At 47.7% G+C, this 25533-nt stretch overlaps 1 protein-coding gene and 1 pseudogene across 3 annotated transcripts in view; one reads left to right on the top strand and one right to left on the bottom strand.

Moving 5' to 3' along the window:
* CHPT1 (choline phosphotransferase 1) overlaps positions 1-17440 on the bottom strand; it is a 43088-nt gene extending 25648 nt beyond the window's left edge. The window contains exon 1 of one of the 3 annotated variants that reach the window (XR_012784891.1): positions 17031-17407. Coding sequence is in view for 2 of the 3 variants with exons in the window: in XM_075551100.1 (XP_075407215.1) it covers positions 17031-17303 (273 nt within the window). In the remaining variant the exon portion in view is untranslated. Of the gene's footprint in view, positions 1-17030 lie in introns of all 3 variants that reach the window. The other 2 variants (XM_075551100.1, XM_075551099.1) reach the window with 2 other exon arrangements.
* LOC142450537 (serine/threonine-protein kinase ULK3 pseudogene) lies at positions 5059-6415 on the top strand (annotated as a pseudogene).
* Positions 17441-25533: the final 8093 nt, after the last annotated feature.

Genomic DNA, 25533 nt, shown 5'->3' on the forward strand with positions numbered 1-25533 from the left:
AGAGAGAACTGGGTGTAGAATAGTTGTGAATCATGCCCTTCTCAGTTGTGCCCTATCACAGTCAGAAGGCCCTGAACCAATCCTGTAAGCTCTTCTCTCTAACATAATGTACTTGTCCCAATCATGGTCTGTCCCTGCTTCTGTAGTCCCACCCCTAACTGTGATGTATTGGTCTTCCACCGATCATGAATGGGTGACGGTTTCCTTTGTTCTATGCCTTATTTAATGAAGTTATTTCTTAATAAATGGTTGTTGAAGTGATAGGACATGAGCTTGTAGTAAGACATGCTGTTCATCCCCACCATCAAAGACACAGGGAGTGTGGACATTCCTTAACCTCCAATGAGTGTTGTTGTACAGTGCCATTAGGTTGACTCCACCCCAGACCACCTCACGCACAATAGAAGAAAGCACCACCTAGTCCTGAGCCATGCTCACTGGCATTGCTCTGAGCCCATGGTTGCAGCCACTGAGTTGATCCATCGTGTTGAGGGTCATCCTCTTTTATATTTTATCAAGCATGAAGAACTTCCCCAGGGACTGAGCTCTACTGATAACATGTCCAAAGTACATGAGACAAAGTCTCATCATCCTTGCTTCTAAGGACCATTCTGGCTGTACTTTTTCCAAGACAGAATTTTCTGTTCTTGTGGCAGAACCAGGTAATTTCAATATTCTTCCCCAGCACCATAATTAAAGTGCATCAATTCTGTCCTGGTTTTTTTTAAATTCATTGTCCAGCTTCACATACACACGAGGTGACTGAAAACACTCTGTGGTTTGGGTCAGATGTACTTTAAACCTCCAGGTGACACCGTGATCTTTAACACTGTCAAGGGGTCTTCTGCAACAGCCTTGTAGCGAGCCCAATGTTTAACCCACAGTGCCACCAACGCTTTTTCTTTTACCCACAAAATCCTTCAGTCTTGCAACTTGAAACTTAATTTTTTTTTCTTCAGTTCCTTCAGCTGGAGAAACACCGGACCTGCTTTCCTGACGGTTTTCTATCTCCAGGCTTACACATTTCATTATAATACACGATTCTGTATTTTCTAGCTGCCCTTCGACATCTTCTGTTCCAGTCTTTTATTTCAAATTGCTTCCAGGCTTTAGCTACACTGTATTAGTCTGGGTTAACTAGTGAAACAAATCCTATGACACTCATATATGTGTAAGAGCGAGCTTTATATCAAAGAGTAATTGTACATTAAGGAAAACATCCCAGCCCAGTCCAGATCAAGTCCATAAGTCTGTTATTAGCCCATGTGTCCAATACTAGTCCATAAATTCCTCTTTAGACTCATACGGCACATACAATGATGCCGAGTGCAGGAAGATCATGGGCCAGTGGTGGCTCCAGTGGTGGTGGAAGCATCTCAACACTGGTGCAGGTCTCCACGTGGCTCCTCCAGCTCCAGGGCTCTGGCTGCCATCAGCACGGCTCCATGTGCCTTGTCAACAGGCATATGAAGCAGAGAGAGAGTGTGTCCTGCCTCCAGGAAGGAAGGCAGGAGTTTCCAGGATCCTCCAGAGAAGAGCATCAATCAAGGGCCACACAGAGGCATCACTGGCTATGACCTGGTTGATAGGCTAGACTCCACTCCTTTGCTCAAGTTGACAGATTATATGACTGTCACGTACACTATGTTCAGGAACAAGCTTCAAAGTCTCTTCTACCTCCACTTCGGTCTTTTCTTTCTTTCCTGTCTTTTACAAGGCCTTTTGTTTTCTTCATGTATTGATGTTCTTAATGTCATCAAACAACCCCTCCAGACTTGGTCATTAGTGCTCAATATGTCAAAGCTGGTTTTGACATGGCCTCAAATTCAGGTGGGATATACCCAATTGACTTGATGGCAGTGGGTTTAGGTTTTTGGTTACACTCAAAGTTGCATTTTGGCTCTTGTGGATGGCTTTAATTTTCTTCACCTTCAACCTGATCTTGAATATGAGCAAATGGTGGTCTGTTCCAGTCAGGTCCTGGTCTTGTTTTGCCGAGTTTCTCTGTCACCTCTTTCCAAAGATGTGGTCAATTTGATTCTATAATTTGAGGTCTACATGTAGTCACCCAGTTATGTTGTTGAGAAAAAGGATTTGTAATGAATAAGCCGTTTGTCTTGCAAAATCCCATCATGCAACCTTCAGCTTTGTTTCTGTCACGAAGGCCTTCTTTCCAACCACAGCTCCTTCCTCTTTTTTCCAAAGTTTACATTCCCATCATCAGTATTATCAATATAGCTGTATGGCATATTTAATCCATTTTACACTGAAGACGCTGGTAGACTTCTTTAAATTCTTTATCCTTAACTTTAGTGACTGGTGTGAAAATGTGAATAATAGTTGTCTCAACGCTTCTTTACAGGCCTTGTGGTAGTTGCATAATCTGTTGTCACCTCGAGACTTGAGAGTGAATGGGGTGGAATTTAGCCTGTCAATCAGGTCACAGCTTGAGGACCTCATTTGGAGGCACTAAGGAGAGAAATAGCTTGCTAGAGGTGGGACACTCTCTCACTCCCTGTGAGACATTCCTGTTGAGAAGACACATGGAGCTACACTAGAGCCCTGGAGCAGAATTCAGGAGCCACATGGAGACTCCTGCCAGTGCTGAGATGCTTCCACTGCCACTGGATCCACAAGACTTTCCTCCCACTGGCTGTGACCTTCCTGCATTCGGCATCATTGCATGTGTTGCGTGAGTCTGAAAAGGAATTTATAGATTGGTATCGGACATATGGACTAATATCGGATTTATGGGCTTGAACTGGACTGGGCTGGGATGTTTTCCTTAATGTACAATTACTCTTTGATATAACGCTCTCTCTTCCATATATGAGTATGTATGAATTTGTTTCTCTAGTCCACCTGGACTAACACAGCGTATAGGTATTATCCCATCACAGACAACATTGCACTTCAAGATAGCTCTTGAAATGTTCTCTTTGATGATGAATGCAACACCATTCCTCTTGAACTTGTCAGTCTAAGCCTAGTAATCATATGATGGGTTGATTCAAAATGGTCAATCCCAATCCATTTCAGCTCACTAATGCCTAGGATATCAATCCTTATATGTTCCTTTTCAGCTTTGACTACTTTCCTAGATTCATACTTTGTATAGTCTACATTCAGCCTATTAATGTTTTCAGCTGTTTCTTCTCATTTTGAGCCATGCTCCATCAACAAATAAAAGTCGTCAAAGCTTTACTCTGTCCACAGCATGAAGCTCACCACTGCTTGGAGCAGGCAACAATCCCTAATTCCATTTTGAGTGCCTTCGTTCGGAGGGACCCATCTTCTGGTGCTATGTAATACAATGCTCAGAGACTTTTCAGTGGCTCATCCCTCAGAACTTAAAGGAAATGGCGTGGGAGCCATGTCTGACCTCCTCTGACTACCCCGTGGGGAAAGAGAATTAAATTTTACGCGAGCTCAAAGTGCACTACCACAAGGCAGAGGCCAACCCTGCCTCACCTTCCACTCCTCTTTGTCCTATTCTGATCTCAACGGTCCCCCAGAGCACTCTACTTCTCAGCTAGTTTAGAGAATCCATTGCAATGGCAACAAAGAATTCACAGACAATAACACTAAGGATTATGGGGTTTATTAGGTTAGTTAACAGGTTACTACAAGTCAGGATCAGAAAATATTTAGGACACAGTTCTTTCTCCTTTAGTGTCTCTTCTCAGTCATGCCAGCAAATACAGTCCTCAGCCCCTCAGCCATGGGGACCCTTTGCCTCTGCCCTGCTCAGGCAAGTGTTACAAAATTCATTTAGGGCTAATAAGCTCCATGGGGCATATAACTTTACTCACTCAGTGGGCTCAGCAGCCTCCTGATCTAACACTGCACCTTTGTTTTGTCTCGTGGTCACAGCTGGGCTCCTTTCCTCTACCTCATCGTCTCAGCGCCGCTGTGTTCACAACTTCAGGTCCACAACTTCCACTGGTGCCTCTTCTTTCTGGGGGGCTATAGGATTCCTCTTCCGGCTCCTAAAATAGCTCTCTTTGTACCCAGCAGAATAGGAAATCAGACCAATCCTCAAATAAGAATCTTCTACTGCTTATTTGCATGCTCCCACCTGTCACTGAGAGTTAGAGATACTACGGAAAGAAGAGTCACCAAATAATTTCCCTTCACTGCAGACGTGGATTGCCTATTCCTTTTTCCTAGTCTGTCTTAGTCTGGAAGTTCGGATGAAACTGTCCACCAAGGATGCCCGTGGTATTGAAAATGTCGGTGGCTTAGCTTCCAACAGCACAGCAATATTAAAGCCACCAAGCGAATCAAAACCAAAGCCGCTGCCATCGAGACTATGCTGACTTACAGGGACCCTCCCTGTAGGGCGGGGTAGAACGTTGCCTGTGAATGTCTGAGATGGTAACGTTACAGGAATAGAAAGCCCTGTCTTTCTCCTAAGGAGAAGCTGGTGGTTTGAACTGCCAGCCTTTCAGCTGGCAGCCTGGTGCATCCCCACCATACCACCTGGGCTCCTCATGTAAGCCATCCACGCCAGCAAGCTGACATCCAAGGGCTGATTGCAAAGGATCAGCGTAGGAGACATGCTTCGGCCTTTCAAAACATTCACGGACAAATTTCATTATCTTGTCATTCTGGGGGTTTCCACGAACTTTTGGAAGATCCTTTGTATTCTTTCCCCCTCACTTGTTAATTTTAACATCTTTTTCCAAGAATCGTTTTACTTAAAATTTCTCCTTTCCTTTCAGTCAAGTTTACAAAAAAGTGTGCCCCCTCTATAATGAAGTAAGGGACATTTCTTTTATTTGATCAACACTAAGCCAAACGATAGATTTAACATTCAAACATCAGTTCTAATTAACAAGAAAGCCAGCAGAGGTCCCTGCTACCAGGCTCCATGAAGAAAGAAACTTCAGAAGTAGCCAGATATTAGCCTCTTCAGGTCCTGAAAAGTGAGCTAGAGTTCTTTGATCATTCAAATTTATGAACCAATTGCTAACGCCAAGGCCGAAGAACTTGGAGAATTCCACCAACTTCTGTCTGCAACTGAGCAAACATACAATCAAGATCCACTAATAGGGGATGGGTGCGGGGCTGGGGTTCCCCGCGGCTGGCCCGCTTTATCCTCCCCGAGCGGCTGGGCAGTGGCACGTGCTCCACGGTGCACGAGGCCTAGCCAAGGACGACGCCAGGGAGGTGGTGGCCGTCAAGTGTGTGGCCAAGAAGAGTGTGATGGAAAACCTCCGGGCAGAGACGGCGATCCTGCAGGGCACCCGCACCCCCACCCGGTGCAGCTGAACGACTTCCAGTGAGCAAGGACAACCTCTAGGGCGCGTGGGGTTCGGTGCTGGCCGCCACCTCTCTCGCGTCATGCCGGCTTGAGTGTTCGTGCAGCAGGGAGCACGGACGCAGGCTCTCCCACCCGCATCTGGAGCCCCCGAGCACTCTGCCTGCTCCTTGGAGAAGCCCCCGGGCACAGGCAGCCTCGGGCTTCGCCAAGCACACGGCCGTCTGGGGCGAGCGGCACGTCGTCCGGGGCTGCCCGCTCTAGGTGGCCCGGAGATGGTGTGCGAGCAGCGGGGCGACGCCTGCGTGGACTCGGGTCCGTGGGGGCCATCCTCGACGAAGCGCTCTTTGGGCAGCCCCCCTGGCCTCCAGGCCCTTCCCCGAGCTGGAGGGGCAGAGCTCCCGGAGCGGGACCCCGGCCGCCCTGTCGCCTTCGAGGGCTTCTTCGCCCACCCCTGGGGGACCCGGGAGCACATGCCCCGTGGGGAGAGCCTGGCGCGAGCCACCGCCCTGGTGGTGCAGGCCGTGAAGGCCCAGGAAGGCGACGTGGCGGCCATGCACCAGGGGGTGGCTGTCCAGGAGACAGTTAAGGCAAGGACGGGCAGTAGGTGTGCCGGGCTGAGGCGCTCAAAACCAGTGTGGCCTCCTCCACTCAGGCCCTGCGGAGACAGGGACTTGAGTCGAGACCTGCTCAGAGGAATGGCTGCGGACAAGCTGCGCCTCTTGGCTGCCCTGGAGGTGGCTTCAGCTGCCCTGGACCTGGGCCAGCCCGGCCTCGGGGCGCCACCGGGCTGGGCGTGGGAGCTGCTTCACATTTGAGGTTCAGGACCCCATGGCTCGAGCGGAATACCTGAGTAAGTAGGTTAAGAGGCGGGCGTCCCGCTGGGCAGCAGAGTCCCTGGACAAAGTGGGGCTCTTGGAGTCGGCCTGTGCAGCCTGCGATGACATCCGTCAGGAACGGAGGGTCTCATACCACCCTCGCCCCAGCAGGCCAGAATCAGCGGCCTGCTGGAGCATCCTGGGGAGGGAGCCTGCTGGGCAGGCAGTTCTAGAGGGTCCCCAGTCTTCCCACCCTACAGCTTGTGAGCTAGGAGAGCTGGGTCTTGGCCCGAGAGTGAGGGCCCAGGACTCCCAGGAGAGCGTATTTATGTGACCTTCACCTTGAAAGTTGAAGACGGGCTAGGCTCTGAGCCTGCCTGGCTGAGGCCCCACCCCAGGGAAGAGACAGCATTTTTGTTTTGAGAAGGCGGCAGGGGCCCTTCCCTGCTAGCACCCAGCATCCCACATTACCCTTTCCCACCCCTGCCAGGATTCCTCTGAGCTCTATTCCAACTCTCTTCCCTCCTTACACTGGAATGGGGCACTCAGACCCCTCAGGGACCACTCACCCCTTGGTGTCTCCTCACCCCACCCCCTATAAGACTCCCCAGCCTTTCTGGGAGCTGACCCCTACCCACCACCTCTTTAAACAATCTAAGCATGACGAGAATGTTTTATGTATAGGGTGGGCAGATTTGAGAAACCCAGACCTGGTTCCTGTCCTGACCCAGAGAACCCCAGGGGAGGGGTTCTCATTCTCACCCCTCGGGCTTCCTGCTGGCCACTAAGCTGGCCCTGTGCTGGAACCGGGGCCTGCAAGGGACGATCATGGGAACTTCCTGACCTACCTGTTTACCGGCAGGGCAATTCATGTAGTGTGCGAGATGGGGGTCTAGGTCCGATTCTGCTCCCTTCTCTGGGCTTTGGGCCCCAGCCTCTCCAGGGGACAGTGAGTCACCTGGAGCAGAATGTACACAGCTGGGGCTGCAGCCCCAAGTCCAGGGCCTGGGTGGCTTTTAACCCGTGTACCCTCTGTTCCCCTCGAGGGAGACTGGGTGTGAAAACTGTAATTCATGGTTTCTCTCTGAAATTATATTCTGTAAATAAAAAGATACCCTGATAATTACTGGCAAATGGAATGCAAACGTTGAAAGAAAAAGAGAGGCAGGGAAGAGTTGGAAATATGGCCTCGGTGATAGAAACAAAACTGGAGATTGCAGGATTGACTTTTTCAAGATCAACGACTAGACACTATTCTAGGTTCTGAGAAAATATTAAAGAGTAGGTCCATCTTCTGGCCTCTCTGAGCCTTGGGTGTGGTATTTCTCATGATGTTTTTCAGTGAGGGTATGTAGGTACCCTTTAAAGTGAAAAAACAGGAAATATCCTCTTCTTAGAGGAAGGTGTGGTTTCACTTCCTGGGTGAATGAACCATTTTGTGGAACTTCAACCAGAAAACGGAATTCCTTATTTTGCAAATCATTGGGCTTTGTAAGGGTACATAAACATTCTTTCTCAACAACACAGTGTTATTTTAAAAGATATGTGACCCATGATTTTAGTTACTCAAGTGTTAAGTTGGCCAGGAACGAGGATGTCAGTGGGTCTCCTGGCCTGCCTTCCTTGGCTGAAGCCCCAGGCATGCATACTGCAAGAGGAGAGAGGCAGTGAATGGAATGTCTCCAGGGCAGAGTGCAACTGAGAGACGGAACACCAACACTACTCTGCTCCAAGAAAGAGTCACTGCCAGGGAACACAGGAGGACAAGAAAGAGAAATGACAGGAGAAACAAAATATTGAGTTCCTAAGAATAAGGGTCACAAAGTCTTGGTAACGGAAGAAGTGGATGCCACCAATTTTTGTCACCAAGCACATGACGCCAGCCAGCCAGGCTGGAGTTCCACTATAGGCGCTTCTACGAGTTTTGTCAGTAAGATGTGCCTCAGACTAATGTGCAGAACAGAATACTGTATGGTTGTACTGTATTAATACAATATTATTGTATTTAAAAATCTGACGTACATAACAACCATAGAGCTAAAGGAACAACAATAAATTAATCTCAATGTTTCGGGTCAGGTGACAGAAACCGGTTGCCATCAACTTGATTTGGACTCAGAGCAACCTGTCGGGCAGAGAGGAATGCTCACGGGGGTTTCACGTCTGTAATCTTGGCAGCAGCGCACTGCCACATCTTGAGAGTGCCTTTAGCAGCAGAGTGCTCAACAACTATACCACCGGGGCCTTTCGTCCGGTGAAAGGGGGTAGCAATGCCTGCCATGGTGAAGAAGATGTGCTGGGGCCTTTTTTGCAGAGGAGTCCGAAGTGGGTGCTGGAGCTCTTCTCCCTGCATCTAGAGCAGTGGTTCACCTTCCTCATGCCGCGACCCTTTCATACAGTTCCGCATGCTGCGGTGACCCCCAACCATAACATTATCTTCGCTGCTACTTCATGACTGTCATTTTGCTACTGTTATGAATCGGGCGACCCCTGTAAAAGGGTCGCTCAACCCCCAAAGGGGTCGTGACCCAGTTTGAGAACCGCTCATTTAGAACCTGATCCTTGGATCAGTTACTTAACTCTCTTGATGGCTCAGCTCAGCTACTTTACTTGAAAAATGAGGATAATCCCTGTCTCTAGCTCATTGGTGTATTGTGGGAAGTAAATGAATTATTACATGTAAACTGCTTAGAAAGGTTTCCTGCATCTATACGGAAGAAGATGGGTAAATATAAAGATACAATTATGATTCACGGATACATTTTTCAATATTTATGTGTAGGTTTAAGAAAAGCAGTTAGCATATCTAATCTATTTTATAGTTATTAAAGCTCAGAAAAGGTCCCTGGGTGAAGTAATCCATTTGCACTAAACTACTTACCTAAAGGTTGGTGAGTTACCCAGCAGCACCAAGAAAAAAAGGCCCAGTGGGCTCTTTCCAGAAAGATTATAACCAAGAAAACCCTGAGTAGTTCTATTCTGTAACAGGTAGGGTTGCCATGGGTCAGAATCAACTTGACAGCAATGGGTTATTAATATATACATACATATTTTATAAAGCTTAGGATGAATCTAAATCCTTCAAGGGCACTCATAGAAAGTTTGTGAAAAGAGAAATGGTAAATAAAATACTACAAGTTAATACGCTAAAGGGAAAAATTGCTATTTTTCTAGCTAACTAAAATCAAAGAAATATTGGAAGTATACAATGTCTATTATATGCGCTTTATACTTTAAAAATACCTTTTTATCTAATGGCCTTGGGTCTAAGCAGAAGAACCAATAGCTATTAGATCAGCTGGTAACATTTATTGGCATCCAATTCACACGTCGTACAACAGTTCAAGCATAGGAAGAAGAGTTGTTCAATCATCACTATAATTTTCAGAACAGTCGTTTCTTTCTCATACACGCTAGCTCCCCATTTTCCTACAACCTCCCTTACCATGACCCTAGGTAATCATGAATCCAGTCATTGTCTCTATAGGTTTACCTATCTGGATTTCATATCCAGAAAATCATGGAGCAAAACCAAGAAACAAACAAACAAAAAGAAAACAAAACAGAAGAAAACCTCAATGGAAAAGGAAGTAGACGCTATGGAAAACTAAAACAACCTTGAAATAGGTCAGAGGGAGGTGAAATGATAAGGTGTTACATTTTAACCTAATTCCATCTGCTCTAATCAGCTTTACAATGTTCTCTGTCTAAGAGCAAGGCCATTCACATCCCTGGACTGTACTGGTGAGAGGGGATTCACCAGAGGCTTATTCCATGTGGGGACCCTACAAATGGATTTTGGACTTCCACTATTATTTATAACAGTGGTTCTCAACTTGTGGATCGTGACCCCTTTGGGGGGGTCATATGACTCTTGCACAGGGGTCACCCAATTCATAACAGTAGCAAAATTACAGTTAAGAAGTAGCAATGAAAATAATTTTATGGTTGGGGGGGGTCACCACAACATGAGGAACTCTATTAAAGGGTCTCGGCACTAGGAAGGTTGAGAACCACTGATCTATATATAGCCTTGTGTAAGCTGAGTGTTCTCAATTTAAGCTCTGACACTGTTCTGTCCTCGAGATTGGATTTTATTATTTACAATCCTTGGGTCAAGGAGGCTGGTGTGCTTCTTCCATGTAGACTTGCTTGACCTCTCACTTAGATGGATGCTTATTTTAAGACAAGACTTTAAGACAAGTGACACTATTCTTTTTGATGGTGGGGAATCATCTGATTTCCTTACCACACTTTGCTAGAGCACCCATATATTCAGTGATCCCTTCATGTGGTCAAGTAACGAGTAAAGCCATGTCATAAGAACTTAATTGTATGCAAGAACTTTGTTCGATTAAATTGGCATTCCATGATGCCCATCTTCCCAACTGGATTGCTGAAGACAAATGTGTGCATAAGCAAACATGGTGAAGAAAGCTGATGGTGCCCGGCTATCAAAAGATACAGCATCTGGGGTCTTAAAGGCTTGAAGGTAAACAAGCAGTCATCTAGCTGAGAAACAACAAAGCCCACATGGAAAAAGCACACCAGCCTGTGTGACCATGAGGTGTCAAAGGGAATCAGGTATCAGGCATCAAAGAACAAAAAATCATGTCATTGTGAATGAGGTGGGGCGCAGATTGGGGACCCAAAACCCATCTGTAGGCAACTGGACATCCCCTCACAGTAGGGTCTCGAGGAGGAGACGAGCCAGTCAGGGTGCAGTGTAGCAATGATGAAATACAACTTTCCTCTAGTTCCTAAATGCTCCCCCCACCCCCCACCACTATCATGATCCCAATTCTACCTTACAAATCTGGCTAGACCAGAGGATGTACACTGGTACAGAGAGGAACTGGAAATCCAGGACAGATGATCCCTTCAGGACCAGTGGTGAGGGTGGTGATATCGGGAGGGTGGAGGGAAGGTGGGTAGAAAGGGGGAACCGATTACAAGGATCTACATATAACCTCCCTGGAGGACAGACAGCAGAAAAGTGTGTAAAGCGAGATGTCGGATAGTGTTAAGATATGACAAAATAATAATTTATAAATTATTAAGGGTTCATAAGGGATGGGTGGCAGGGAGGGAGAGGAAAAATGAGAAGCTGATATCAAGGGTTCAAGTAGAAAGTAAGTGTTTTGAGAATGGTGGTGGCAACAAATGTACAAATGTGCTTGACACAATGAATGTATGTATGGATTGTGATAAGAGTTGTATGAGCCCCCAATAAAATGATTTGGGAAAAAAAGAACTTAATTGTATACCTCTAATACACCCCCTTTCTGTTATGTATATGAGGTGGCTTATATGCCCCCAAATTTTATAAGCCTGTTAAGAGAATACATTCCCTCACTCTAGTTCCAGAGAGGTGAGCATTGCACACCTTGTCTGTCATTTCTTTAATCTACCCTTCAATTACACAACTGCCCCAGCCTGGGAGCCATTTGGCTGTGGAGGCTGACCCCCACAATAACGCTCACGCACAAAAGTAGAGCCATGACTACCGGGCTAAGATCTGTCATAATAAGGCAAACCCCTCACTGCCCTTGAATCGACGCCGACTCATAGTGACCCTAGGGGACCCTAGAGTAGAACTCCCTGTGAGTTCCTGAGACAAACTCTCTAGGGAAGTAGAAAGCCCCATCGTTCTCCTGCAGAGTGGCTTGGGGTTTCAAACGGCTCTCCTCAGGGTGACCAGCCCAACTTGTAACCAAGGCTACGAATAACCAAGGACACCACTAAGGTTCCTTTAATAAAGCAAACAGAGCATTAAAATAGGTATTTGGGTGGTGGTAACAAGATTTTAACTTCCCATCTATCAAATGGCTCTTCAATAGAAACTGCAGGTTTAAGAAGTAGGAGAGAAACTGAGAAGGCAGGTTATGCATTTGTGAAGAAATGTAATGTGTGTCTGGCATTAAGGGAGTCTTTGGACCCACAGGTGACTCTCATAAAGTTTAAAAGCGCAGTCATAAACTTCCCCATGGGCTGCTAATCTAAGTCTTAGCAGCGGTTAAGACCATTCTTCTGCTGTGAGCCTGTGGACGCCAGACAAGGGCTTCCTGGTTTTCAGAGGGAGGCTGCCACCTGAGGCTTCCAAGGCAGGAAGCGTAAATTCAGATCATTTGCAATTAGCGGGCAGGGCCCTAGAAACTTACTGTTAAAATTCCAGGCCTTTGGCCTCAGCTCAGGTTAAACCAAAGCACACCAGTTGCCAGCGGAGCAGATTTAGACTCTTGGCACTCCTTGTTTTGAGAGCAGAACTGTGGCCTCTGGGAAGCAGAGGGCCAGGCCTTTCTTCTGAGGTGCCTCTAGGACATAGAATCTAGGTCAACTGGAACTGCTTGCCTTTCCATTCATTAGTAGCCTGATAACTGTCAACCCCCCCCCCTCCTCCCCACCCAGGGGCTCCGCCATTACGGGAGGCGATTGCTGCATGGCAGTGGGTGAGTTTCGAGTGGCCCTACAGGACAGAGCAGAACTGTCCCACAAGGTTCCCAAGGCTGTGACCCTTGACAGAGCAGCCACCGCTTTCTCCTGCAGAGCGGCTGGTGGGTTTGGTAAGGGGTTGTGAAGGTCCTTGCCAATCCTGAGCCTCTGCAATTCTGGTTTAATAGAATTTTAATGCAATTCCGTGGCCATAAAGATGGAGCTTTCTGCCCCTGCCAACAGTTCCAGCCGTGGAAACCTGGAAGAAGCAATTCATACTTTCTTTTGATTCACCCAATCTCTTGCTTTCTCTTCTTAAAATTACTCAGGCTGGATAGTTAATAAGGATTCAATCCAAGAATTGCTACAACTGAGTAAGAATTTGAAAACAGAATTCATTTATGTAGTTGATACACTGGCAGATATTTTTAAAGCATCTCTTTATAAAGAGAGAATACACAAATGAGCAGTTACTGTCTGAATATATGATATCATGTTTGAATAAGGAAACACATAAGCAAAATAAAAGGGGCAAGCACCACAAAGTTCTGTAGAAAAACCAAAGCTTCCTTGCAATCCTGGTCTCTGCTTAAAGCAATGAACTAAGTGGGCCAGAAAGAGGTCTCATCTGCCCTCAGTGTCCTCAGCTATGAAATGGACACAAGAGTTGTGCCTTCTTCATATCGTGGTTTTGAGGGCTACCTAAAATAATAGGCAAAAGCCACTTAGAACAATGCCTGGTTTATAATTAAGCACTTAGCAAATTGTTGTTACTATTGTTAGTCGGGGAGTTAAGAAGATGAACTAGTTCATTTGGCCTTGGCCAGGGAGGAAAAGTTCTGTAAGGAGGTAGTGTTTGAGTTGGACCTTGAAAGATGAGCAGGTAGTTGAATGAATGAGGAAGAGGAAGGAGAAAAGGGAGGGAAAACAAATCGTTATATAATTGTCATGATAGTTGTTAGATGCCACCAAGTCAGTTCTGACTCATAGTGTAAATCAGAACAAAACACATACATCCTTACAATCACTGTTGTTTTAGCTCATTTTGTATCCAATGTGCCAATCCAGCTCCATGAGGGTCTTCCTCCTTTGCATTGATACTCTACTCTCTCAATCATATCCTCCTCTATGGACTGGTCCCTCCGGATAACATGACCAAGTACATGAGACCAAGTCTCCCCACTCACATTTCTAAGTAGCATCCTGACTGTACTACTTCCAAGACAGATGTGCTTATTCTTCTGAAAGTCCATGATGTAGTAAATATCCTTCAATGATACCAGGATTCAAAAGCATCAATTCTTCTTCAGCCTTCCATATTCATTGTCCAGGTTTCAAATGCCTGTAAGGTAACGGAAAATCTCCTGGTGTGCTTCAGGCACACAGTGGTCCTCCAGGTGGCCTCTTTGCTTTACACATTCAGGAGGCCTTTTGTGGTAGATTTGCCCAATGCCGTTTGATTTCTTGACAATTACTTCCACAGGCACTGATGACGGCGCCAATAAAATGAAATCCTTGAGAGCATCAGTCTTTTCTCCCCTTACCAAGATGTTTCCTATGGGCCCCGGTGTGAAAAGTTTTATTACGATCATGAGTACTTTCAATTTGACTGGAGTGGAAACTTCCTGGTAGCTTACAAAACAGTTCAGAGCTCCTGTGATAGCTAGGTGTGTGTCAACTTGGCCAGACCAGGATTCTCAGTGGTCTGACAGCTGAGGCCAAGTAACCCCCCAAGATGTGACCAGTAAGCTGTTGTGAGATCAGGGTGTATTGCAAGTCTCTTACTCAAGTCACAGCCCAGATGCAACTAACTGAAAAGCTTCCTCAGGTGTGTGGCTTACTTCCTGTAGAAAGAGTTGCTTTGGAAAGCTTGTTTGGGGCCCTGGTGGCATAGTGGTTACAAATTGGGCCGTGATCCCCACAGTCAGCTGTTCAAATCCACCACCAGCTGCTCCACAGAACAACGATGAGTTTTTCTACTCCTGTAAACAGTTACAGTCTTGAAAACTCACAGGGCAGTTCTACCTTGTCCCATAGGGTCACTCTGAGTCAGTATTGACTCAGTGGCAATGTGTTTGGCACTACAACAAATGGGAATTTCAAACAAGACAGGGGTGACAAGAATGTGTGTGAGCTTTGGAGTCATATCCACTTTGATCGGAGTCCTATCTGGTTCTGTCATTCACCTGCTCGGTGTCCTTAAACAAACTGGGCAGAGACTGCTGTGCTTCTCACAGGTATCCGCTGCCATTTTATCCCGGGGCATCAGGAGTGATGTGAATTCTGGACTGGAGCTTCTTTCCATTTACTGCTTCAGCCACTTAGAAGCATCTAAATGCCGAATCTTGTGTTATCTGCTCCAGGACATTAACTCTTCTCAGAGTCAGAATTAACTTGATGGCAACTTATTAGGTTAGGGTAGTTTCAACTTATCTTTTGATTTCTTTGTAAAGATCTCAGCCTTCCTGCGTACCCACACACACCCTTGGAATGAAACTGAGCCTACAACGGAATTAATCATAATTTTACTTCTATCAGATCTGTCTTTGCTCCCTACCACAATCTGCTGGGCTTCTTTCTCTGTGCTCCCTCCCTCCCTCCTTCCCTCCCTCACCGTCTTTGAGTTGGTTCCAACTCACAGGGACCCCACAGACAGAGTGGAACTCTCCCTGCAGGTTCCTGAGACTGCAAATCTCTATGGGAGTGGAAAGTCGCATCATCTTCTCTTTCTATGTCCTGTTCATTGTAAATGCAATGAATTGTTCTCAAATGAATGCTCGCCTTACGAAGTTTACCATTTAAATGGCAAAACATCAGAAAGATTCAAATGCTTTTAACTTTGTCAACACGCAAAATGAATCAGAACCGACTTGCTGCACCCGACAGCACTGGATACCACCACCACCCACATTAAGCTGAATTTTATTATATATTCTTAGGACACTATTAACAGTGATATCTTAATTTGTTCTATCCTTTACAATTTTCTTCAATGTGTCTGCATGTAATATCTGAAGGCCCTTCAAAAAGTTCATGGGAAAATGAAACGGAAAGATAAGGGAATTTTCCCATATAATTTGTTAGACAATCCTATGATGTAGGCCCTATTACATCCTTGTAGTAGATCTTACTACATGCATAGGGTTGTACGGGTTGGGGCCAACTCAATGGCACCTAACAAAAACAATACATCCTTGAGAAATTGATTTGCCACGTGTTGTTCCTTCATCCATTTCACATACAGAAGAGGGGACTCAGCAAATTCTTTCTATGGGACGGCAGAGTCCGGTTAGCAGTCTAGTCCTCTGATTCTCACTCAAATTCTATTAACATTTTCTCGAGCAAATTCTGGAAACAGGCACACCCCCGAAAAAATGAAATTAGCTTACTGTTTCACACAATACATATGGAAATGAATTACAAATGGTGATACCCCGTGAAGAAAGAATACATAATAAACACACCCAGCAACCAGCGAGATAGCTGAAAATACTTCATCAAATATTAAAAAACAAATGTATACATCCCATAGGCATGACATATTGCCTTGTGTTCCTGCCACCCACCTGATCTCGTTAGTTCTCCCCAGGCCCTGTAGGCAACTTTGCTCATAAGGGAGCTCGCTACTTGATGACATCAAACACAGTATCACAGAAAACCTGCTCTCATATGTGTGTACCTCGGACATGTGGTCGGTCCCTATTAAAGGGGTTCGTGCTTGGTAAAGTGGAAGGGCAGTGGGAATGGGGAAGTCAGTCCCTCAGGGAGATGGACCGACACGGAACAGTGGAGTCAAACATAACAATTCTGAGAATGGCAAAGCATCAGGCAGGCTTTCATTCTGTCACACGCTGGGCACTTATAGGCTGGAACCCACAGGCCACTATCATCAACTGCAGATGGCCCTGAGCCCCTCTGCCCCCTAAGCCCTCCCCACCGGAGAATTCAGATTCACAGCTGTGCAAAGCCCACACGGTTCCCTCTCTATCGCTAACAGTATCCATTATCTTTTCTGATCCCTGGCACCCGTTAAGGATTATCACCTTGGTTAACACCCCACTTTGTTTTTCCGTGAAAGTCACTGAAGCAAAAAGTAACTTCACCAGCACAACCTTAGGAAAAGGACGGTTATGTGTCCAAAGGGGACCACGTGCCTGGTCAACTCCGCGCCAGGCCGACGGAGGAAGCGGGTGTCTGTCGGTCCCAGGGTGCCAAGTAACCAACTGCTGGTTCATCCCACAGCCTGGCCACCTCGGGGGTGGGGTGGGGTCGCAGCCCGGCAGGCCCACCCCACCCCTACCCCGGCTCCTAGCGACCGGGACAGCCCGTCGGAGGCCAGAGAATGATGGGGACGCCACGGGCCTGGGGTCGTGACCTTGACAGTCCCTCGGCGGTCGGGGGCGGCCCGGGGGATGGCCCCGGGGTGGCGTGGCCGCGTGTGGGTGCCCCCGCCTCGGGACCCCGGTGCATGTGGGAGCCGCCCCGGGGCGCGGGCCGGAGCGGGCGGCGGGCCCTACCTCCTCGGTGGCCGTGGGGCAGTAGGAGATGAGCACGAGCGTGGTGAGCAGGTTGACGGCGAGGCCCAGGAGGGTGATGGAGTTGGGGGCCATCCACAGCGGGACCCACCGCAGCAGCCAGGTCCAGTAGAGCTGCAGCGGCGGCTCGAGCAGCGAGGCGCCCGCCGCGCTGTAGCGGTGCTCCTCCAGCCGCCGCAGCTGCGCCGCGCTCAGCGGCTCGGCCAGCGTCTTCAGCCAGCGCGGCGCCGGCCTGGCCCCGGCGCCCGCCGCCATGGCCGCGGGAGGGCCCAGCGCTGCGGGACGCGGGGACGCGGGGACGCGGGGCGGGGGCGGGGGGAGGGAGGGGGAGGGCTCGCGCCGGCCCTGGGGACGCGCCGGTGCGGCCCCGCCAGGCCGAGGTCGCTCGCGGGCAGGCCGGGCGTCCCCAGGCCCCCGCCCCCTGAGCGGCCGAGCCGGGGAGGGCGGGGCTCGGGAGAAGGGGTGGGACCTGCGAGGCGGCCTGCGGGCTGGGAGCGGTCCCTCGCGGGCCACCTGGTCACCTGAAGGCAGGCCCTGCCCACGGGACCTTTGCAGTGGCCCGAGTCTCCGCTGGCCACGGAGCGTGCCTTAAAGGCCGGGTCTGGCACCGTCCCTGCGGGAGGGAGGCCTCCGCCCTGGGCAGCCGGGGAGCGAAGTCCTGCCCACAGCATGTGTGTGTGCCAATGATCTTGTGTGCCCTGGGTCACCAGCACGATGGCCCCATGTGCCTGCTCCCAGGAGAGGCGCTGCTTGGTAAACACTCCGCCCGGTTCGCTCGTCCAACCTCGAGGACAGGGTTGGGTCCACTCTGGTGAGCTTGCCCTGCAGGTTCCGAGTTTTGAAGGCAAAAGTCAAGACTTAGGAACAACATGTGGCGTCACTCCGGGACAGATCAATGGAAATCCAACTGGCTATTTTTTTCAGAGCATTTAATTCCAGTAACACACACACACACACACACACAAACTTCATGGGGATCAAAACCAAACACTGATGTGGGGCCAATTCCGACTAACAACCCACACGAACTTCCTGCCACTGAGCCGTTTCCCACTCATAATGACCCTACGGGACAGGGCAGCCTGCTCCTGGGAGTGTCTAGAGACGGTAACTTTAATGGGCGTAGAAAGCAGTCTTTTTCGCCACCCAATCTTTTGCCCGTGGGCTGTCTAACAGATCGCCAGCCTTGGTGAGACCAGCAAGCACTTTAACCATTGTGTCACAAACGTCGTCTCCCTGCCACCATTCAGGAGGTGTGCTGCCACACAATGGTAGTTCACCAACCCCTGGCATCACAGTGCACTCAGTGACAGAGGTAACAAGCGTCATAAAAGTGGCCAGGTTTGGCCCAAGGCCTGGCTCTTCAGTTCCGGGCGTGCTCTTCAAACAGGTGTGTAAGGCCCAGGACAAGCTCAGAAATGGCTTCCTCCGTCGTTAGGCTGGGCAGCATTGATCTGCATGTACCGTTTGTTCCCCAGGATTCAGCCCAGCCCCGTGGAGCAGGGGTCCACTTGGGGTTTAGGCTCTATTGGAGAAGCTCTAATGGGGCCACCCCCCCTTAGGGAAGCAGAGTGTCACACCTTCCTCCTTAGGAAGGTCGGTGAGTTCAAACCTGCCTGCCGGTGGCACAGCCGAACACATTACCACTGCACTTTACCAGCGCTCTTTACGCGGTGACGGTGACTAAAGCCTAGGAAACAGGATGAGGCAGTTCTACTCTGTCAGATGAGGTCGTTATGAGTTTAGGTCAACTCAAGGACCCCTAACAAGAACGAAACAATGGACCTTAGGACTTAATAGGACACTTACTTATGGAGTATTTCCCACTCAGAAGCCTTTGACAAAGTCTAGCCTCCTTAACCTGGCATTCAAAGCCCCAATCACCCTTCCCAGTTTTTTGGTGCCATTTTCTACCCACCTCTTATCTTCCTCACCATCTAGCCTGAGTTCCCATAAAATAGCACACAGCTTCTGGTCACCAGAGCAGATGCAGCTCTGTGTGACATGCCACCTCAAAAAGACCCTTATTTTCAATAGTTTGAGGAAAGGCATAGTTGGTAGCCAGGAAATCGCCCCTCTAGACTTTTTGACAAGAATTTCACCCTTCTGATAGTAAGACTTGATGGCAACTGATTTGGGGTTTTGGTAGTCAAACTAGCTCGTTTTCAGAATTTGGAGCTTTATACCAGAGGCTAGAGTATTTACAGAATTAATAGAGTTCTGTGGTGAAATAGAGAACTCTGGTGGTGGTGCTGGGTAAATATTGGACTACAACCTCAAGGTCAGCGGTTCAAATCCATCAGCTGTTCCTCTGAACGAAAAATGAGGCTGTCTACTCTGTAAAAGATTTACAGCCTCTACTTTTTACAGTGTAATTAGATGTTCTGTAGTGCAACAAGGAATTTGCCTCCCCAAAGGGGGCGTGTGTAGAGTATTCATTCACAATCCAATATATAATTAACTACACGAATAATATTAAATATAATCCATAATAAAGACTGTTCTGTGGATGGTAGTGTTTAATACATTTTATATTTTGTATTGTGATTCCAGGCCCTTGGTTTTTTTAAGAAGCCGACAGCGACTTAGCTGTCATCTTAGCATTATCCTGTCCTTCACACCAGCCCATTTCTTTCCTTTTTCTTTTTGTGCTTGTTTTTGTGATATGTGTTAAAAATCTGCATTGCCAACATCTGCAGTTCAACCTTGTTATTCAAATAAATATTCAATTTTTCATTGCTCTTGTATAACCAGATGCCCCTTTTTAGGATTGTTTTAGAAGCATTGGGAGAGTTTTGCCTTAAGTACAATTTATTGGGGAAGCTAGATTTTAGTTTTAGAAAACTTTTAAGTCTTTCATGGGACCTATATTTTCTTGAATTAAATTTTGTAGCTCTAGAACAAATAGGCGATTGAAGAAGGTGTTTATCTGTGTTACTTAAAAACACAGAGGCTTCCTTATATTTTTTCACCTGCTAAGCAGTTAGGAGAGATCCGGTCCCGAAGCACAAGTGCACTGACTCCCTAGTGCATCTGCAGAAGAAAGAAATCTCCAAAGCTCTGGATGCTTCCTGTGCGCAGGCAGCACTGGAGCCCAGTCACCTCCTCTTGGAAGATGGAGCTCCTGGAAGTGGCTTTAACTGGGATGCCCCGCCTTTGGGAAGCCTGTGCAGACTTTACGCACGTGTAACTGCAACTCAAGCCGTACATGCATACACACACAAGAGGCTGCTATGGAACGGAACCTCGTTGGACATTTTATAGGAATTCATACAGATATTGATCCTCCAAAGCTACAACCCAGTGGTCTGCAAAATAAAAATGTGTAGGAAAAAAAAAGATTTAGCCCTGGTGGTGTAGTGGGCTACATATCAGGCTACTAATCACAAGGTCAGAAGTTTAAAATCACCAGAGACTCCTCAGGATCAAAACGAGGCTCTCTACTACCGAAAAGTTACAGTCTTGGAAACCTATCCTATAGGATCTACCCTATCCCATAGGATCACTATGAATTGGAATCGACTCAATGGCAGTGAGTTTGGCTTTTGAGTTCTGGTTAATGAGCTGGAATTAACTTGATGGCAGTGAACTGGGTGATACAATGACATGCTTTTATTTCACTTGATTGCTTCAATTTACTTCACGGTTTTGTACTTTGAGTGTCTAAAGTCCAAATATGTTGGAATTATAGAAGTTTACAAAACACACGAGTAAACACACAATGTTCTATAACAGATGGACTAAAACTCTCTTTAATTTCCTGGAGTAGACCAGAGGGCTAAAGTTTAAAACAGTCTCTGAGATGTTGCAATGGTGACTTTTATTTTTTATATTTGAAGTTGCAACAGTCCCTTAGGGTTAAGGACGTTGGTATTTCAACAGAGATGCCGTTCTTAGCACCCTTCCCCTCCCTCGCAAATTTATTATCCTTTTATGTGCCGGTGAACAGTCTACTGCTTTAAAATGTGCAAGGAATGATTTTTTGAGGCGAATAAGGTATATTCTCCTTCGTAAATAATTCCTCTTCTGGCAACCTGTGAGATAAGAATTGGGGCTTTGAGGATTGATGTGTCTGGTTGTGATCAGGAGTATTTTAGAAGGGATATGTTTTTCAGAATTTCTTTTTGTTGGGACATCATTCTCTCAGATAATGGCCTTAAGTAAGTATAGATGGGGTGCGGGGTGTGTGCCAATGGTGGTCCTATTGGGAAGAGCCAGTGGGAGCCTGTTAAAATGCAGATTAAGATGTAGCAGGTCTGGGGCAGGGCAGGGCCAGCGATGTCCACTCCCCTGCTGCCTGCTGGTGGCCTCCATTTTAACCCGGAAGCAACTGAAACACCTGGAGCTGAGCCTTGAGCCTCCAGAGCAGCCGCCCTGCAGAGAAAGTCCCTGGAGCAGTGGGCAGGGGAGACCAAAGAGACAAAGGACTCAGGGGAATGAAAGCCTGAGATGACAGGGCTACGGATGGAATTGTGTCGTCCTCATCCTTCCTCCATCCCCAATGCATGGCATAAGTCCTCCCCCTCTCCAGGTGGTAGAATTCCACCCAGAATGGGGTGTCTTCGTTATGTGCATGAGGGAGGAGTATTACAGGGCCTCTGGTCCCTCGAGCCCTCGTTAAAAAGCTGTTGAGGGTGAATGAGGCGAAGATCTACCGCGCATCGGATTTATATCCAGCAGCTCAGACATTTCGTTTCACCCCATGCACTGTCAGTCAGCCCCTCAGTGAACCGTCATGTCCAGCTTTCTCTGTCTTTCCCGGTTCCGATCCTCCTCCTTTCTGGACCCTCGGAACTCAGAGTAGAGGCTGCCTTGTGGATCTTCCATGACTGATGATTCTATCATGGGGGTAAATTCAGTTCCAGAACTGAAGAAGGGGATGGTGGTGGTGGTGGTGGTGGTGGTGGTGGTGGTGGTGGTGGTGGTGGTGGTGGTGGTGGGTGGTGGTGGGGGTGGGTGGTGGTGGGGTGTGTGTCCCACTTGGTCTCTTTGATGTAAATGGAACTCTTTTGATGAAGCAAACATCAATCAAGCAGAGATGGAGGAGGGCTAGGGGGAGGAGTAAAGATCGATGCCCAGCCACATGCAGACTGCAGAGGGACAGAAGCTGAAAAGGGCTCTTCCTTCAGGGCCAGCACCCTGGAGCTGGCATCCTGAACTTGGACTTCTGGTCTAAACTGTGCGAAAATCAAGTTCTGTTTGTGAAAAGCCACCACTTACTATCCTCCGGTTGCAACAGGACAAGCAAATGCAGACAGACAGCTTGACTCACTGGATTTTCTTCACATCTGTTCTTACCTGGGCTGAGCCGAGATAACTCTCTCACAAATGCTTCTCTGGATGAGGCAAACAGGAAAAGCACTGACGACTAGCCACAAGGTTGACGGTTCTAGCCTACCCAGAGGTCCCTTGGAGACAGGACTGGTGAGCTGCTGCTAATGTTCACAGGCTTGAGAATTCTGTGGAGCGGTTCTCCCCTGCGCACCAAGGGTGGTCACGAGTCAGAACGAACTTCGTGGCAACAGTCAACTACGTCTGTTGAGCATATCTATATCTGTGTACACATGACATTCATCTACATATGTAGGTATGATCAAGGATAGGAGTTCAGGTCTGGTGCAGATGGTTCGTGTACTTGGTTGCTAACTGAAAGGTCGAAGGTTCAAGTCCATGCAGAGGTGCCTTAGAAGAAAGGCCTGGCTCTTCTACAAATTCAGTCACTGAAAACCCTGTGAAGTACAATTCTAATCTGACATTCCTGAGTCAGAATTGACTTGAAGACACTGGATTTTAATTATGCGTGTGGGGGTGGGGACTTTAAAACGTTTGTGGGAAAATGGCATTAAAATATGTTTCCTTATACATTTGCAACCTCCTCATGCATATGTATATAGTTTGCATAATAATATTTATAGGTTTTTCATTTTACTTGTATCCGCAATCAACACTCATGGAAGCAGCAGGCAAGAAAGCAAGCAACGTATTGTACTGGGAAACTCTGCCACATAAGACCTTTGAAAGTGCTACAGAGCAACGATGTCACTTTGAAGACTACGGACATCATGTTTGGCCAAGCAGAGGCTCAGTGACAAAGAGGAAGCCCCTGGATGGAACGGATTGATGCAGTGCCCGCTACACGGGGCCAAGCTTAACTGTGAGGATGGCGCAGGACCGGGCAGTGTTCTGTCGTTCTATTGTCCCTAGGGTCACCATGAGTCGGAGCTGACTCGGTGGCACCTAACCACAGCTCGTTGGTTCCTGGTGAGGGTGTTGGTTGTTGGAGAGAGTCCACAACTGGATGCCGTGGTTCTCAACATCATGTACGTTCAACCCCCGAGAGTGTGCCTGAAGGATCAAACATTCATTTGAGGCTATGGGAAGACAATACTGCTTTTCTATTGGCGGAAACTTTTATCTCATGCAATCAAATGTGATCTATATATAGTATGGCAGTTACATAAACTCCTGTGAACCTGAGTGAAGGGGTGGAGTCTAGCCTGTCAATCAGGCCATAGCCAATGGGGCCTCTGTGTAGGCATGGCCTTCTGAGGATTTTGGGAACGCCTGTCTTCCTCCCTGGAGGCAGGACACATTCTCTGTTTCCCATTCCCGTTGACAAGCCACATGGAGATACTCTGATGGAGTCAGGGTCCTGGAGCTGGAGGACCCACTTGGAAACTCATGCCAGTGCTGAGATGCTTCCACCACCACTGGATCTACAAGATTTTTCACCCACTGGCCTGTGATCTTCCTGCATTCGGCATCATTGTATGGCTGCGTGAGTCTAAAGAGGAATTTCTGGACTCATATTGGACACGTGGGCTAATGTCAAACTTATGGACTTGATGTGGACTGGGCTGGGATGTTTCTTAATATACAATTGCTGTTTGATATAAAGTTCTCTCTTACACATATATGTGTGTCAATGAATTTGTTTCTCCAGTCTACTCGCACTAACATATGGATACACTGGAAAGAATAAATGCCTGAAGGTCTTAGAAGTGGCTTCCAGCTCACGTTGCTGTGTTCTCTTTCTTTAGGTCCCTGCCTGGAAGGGATTTGTGCTCTGGCTTCAAACTGCCTTGCAGTTCTTGACTGCCAACCCCAAACATGTGTTAACACACTGCTTCCCTCACTCCTGCCTGATGTTGCTCCTAGGAGCTGGGCCTTGTACTGAGCCCCCTCTCTCATACTGTCCTGTCTTCCCCCGGAATCTATGCGTCTTGCTTACAGTTATTGTCTTGATGGAGTGCAGTTAGTAAAGGCAGATTTGGGGTCCAGAGTTCAAGTGAGGGCTTGACCCCGGGAGGTATGCACCGTGCTGATAGATTCTTACTTCGGAGTCTTCCTTCTCTTTATTGAGCCCTGACTATGAGCTATTGCGAAGTGCCTAAGAATACTCTGCAAAGAGGGGGTTCTGCCTCTCCTTTGTAACTTCCACTATTACTCCAACTCCCTCCAGCTCAGTGGTCCTGGCAGTGCAGGAATGGCAACAGAATGGACAAGGATTACACCCAGTGGACACTTAGGAGTGGATCTGGGAAGGGCAGCCCAATGTCACTTCTTCCCATAATTTTCCTGGAATTTCTAAAGGGCCACATGACTTGAAACCAGCTTTGGCTTATTTTGAAACATGGCTCCTTTCCAGTTACCCATCCGCTCTTCAGTCCTCCAAGGCGGGTGTGTGCTGGTCCACCTTCCCTACTCTGAACAAGGTTCCTTTGCTTGCCACAGGTTGTCAGTACCTTTTACTCATGAGTTTACAATGTTAACTTAAAAATCACATTAAGCTAAAGCTTAAAAATGTGTGCATACCGTATTGGAGAGGTCGGACATCAGAGCTATAAAAGGGGATCCTTTTCTCTGGGTAACTGTGTGAGTGCTTCTCTGTGGAGAACAGAAAGACGGCGAAGTGGCTGTTGAGGAGCAACAGAAGGAAGGGCTGATGGTGCACTTGAGTGAAAGTAGGTTCTCTCTCTCTCTCTCTTAATGACTTATTATTATCAACTAATATCCCGGGTTACATCCTGAGACCCAGGCAGTTTGAGCACCTCTGCTCACTGCCTCCTCGGATTCAGGAGCTATAAAGGAATCTACCCCAGAAAGAAGAAAAAGCCCGGACTGGATACGACTTGCTCTGGCCAATGCATCTGGAGATATGAGGAGATCACCTTGAAACACGAAGAAAGGAATCAGGAGAGCGGGTCCCACCCCCCGCCCCCCTTTGTGAGTCTGCTTCTCGGGTGTAACCCGACTTCTCATCATTGGCCTAATTCACACCCGGTTCCCCTTACTGCAGTTGGCTTCATGGACGCCCTGTTTTCCGGTCCCTCCACCTCAATCTCTCTGGAATTTTCATCACTTCCTGTGTTGTTCAGAGGCACTCATGTTGCATGAAGCTGTGCAGAGATCTGAAAGTTCACCTGCTTGTTAGTGGCCCAAAAGTTAGCTTCTGCTATCTGGATAGTCAACAGACACCCTGAGA

This window comes from Tenrec ecaudatus, chromosome 6, assembly GCF_050624435.1.
Source record: "Tenrec ecaudatus isolate mTenEca1 chromosome 6, mTenEca1.hap1, whole genome shotgun sequence".
NCBI classification, from domain to species: Eukaryota; Metazoa; Chordata; class Mammalia; order Afrosoricida; family Tenrecidae; genus Tenrec; species Tenrec ecaudatus.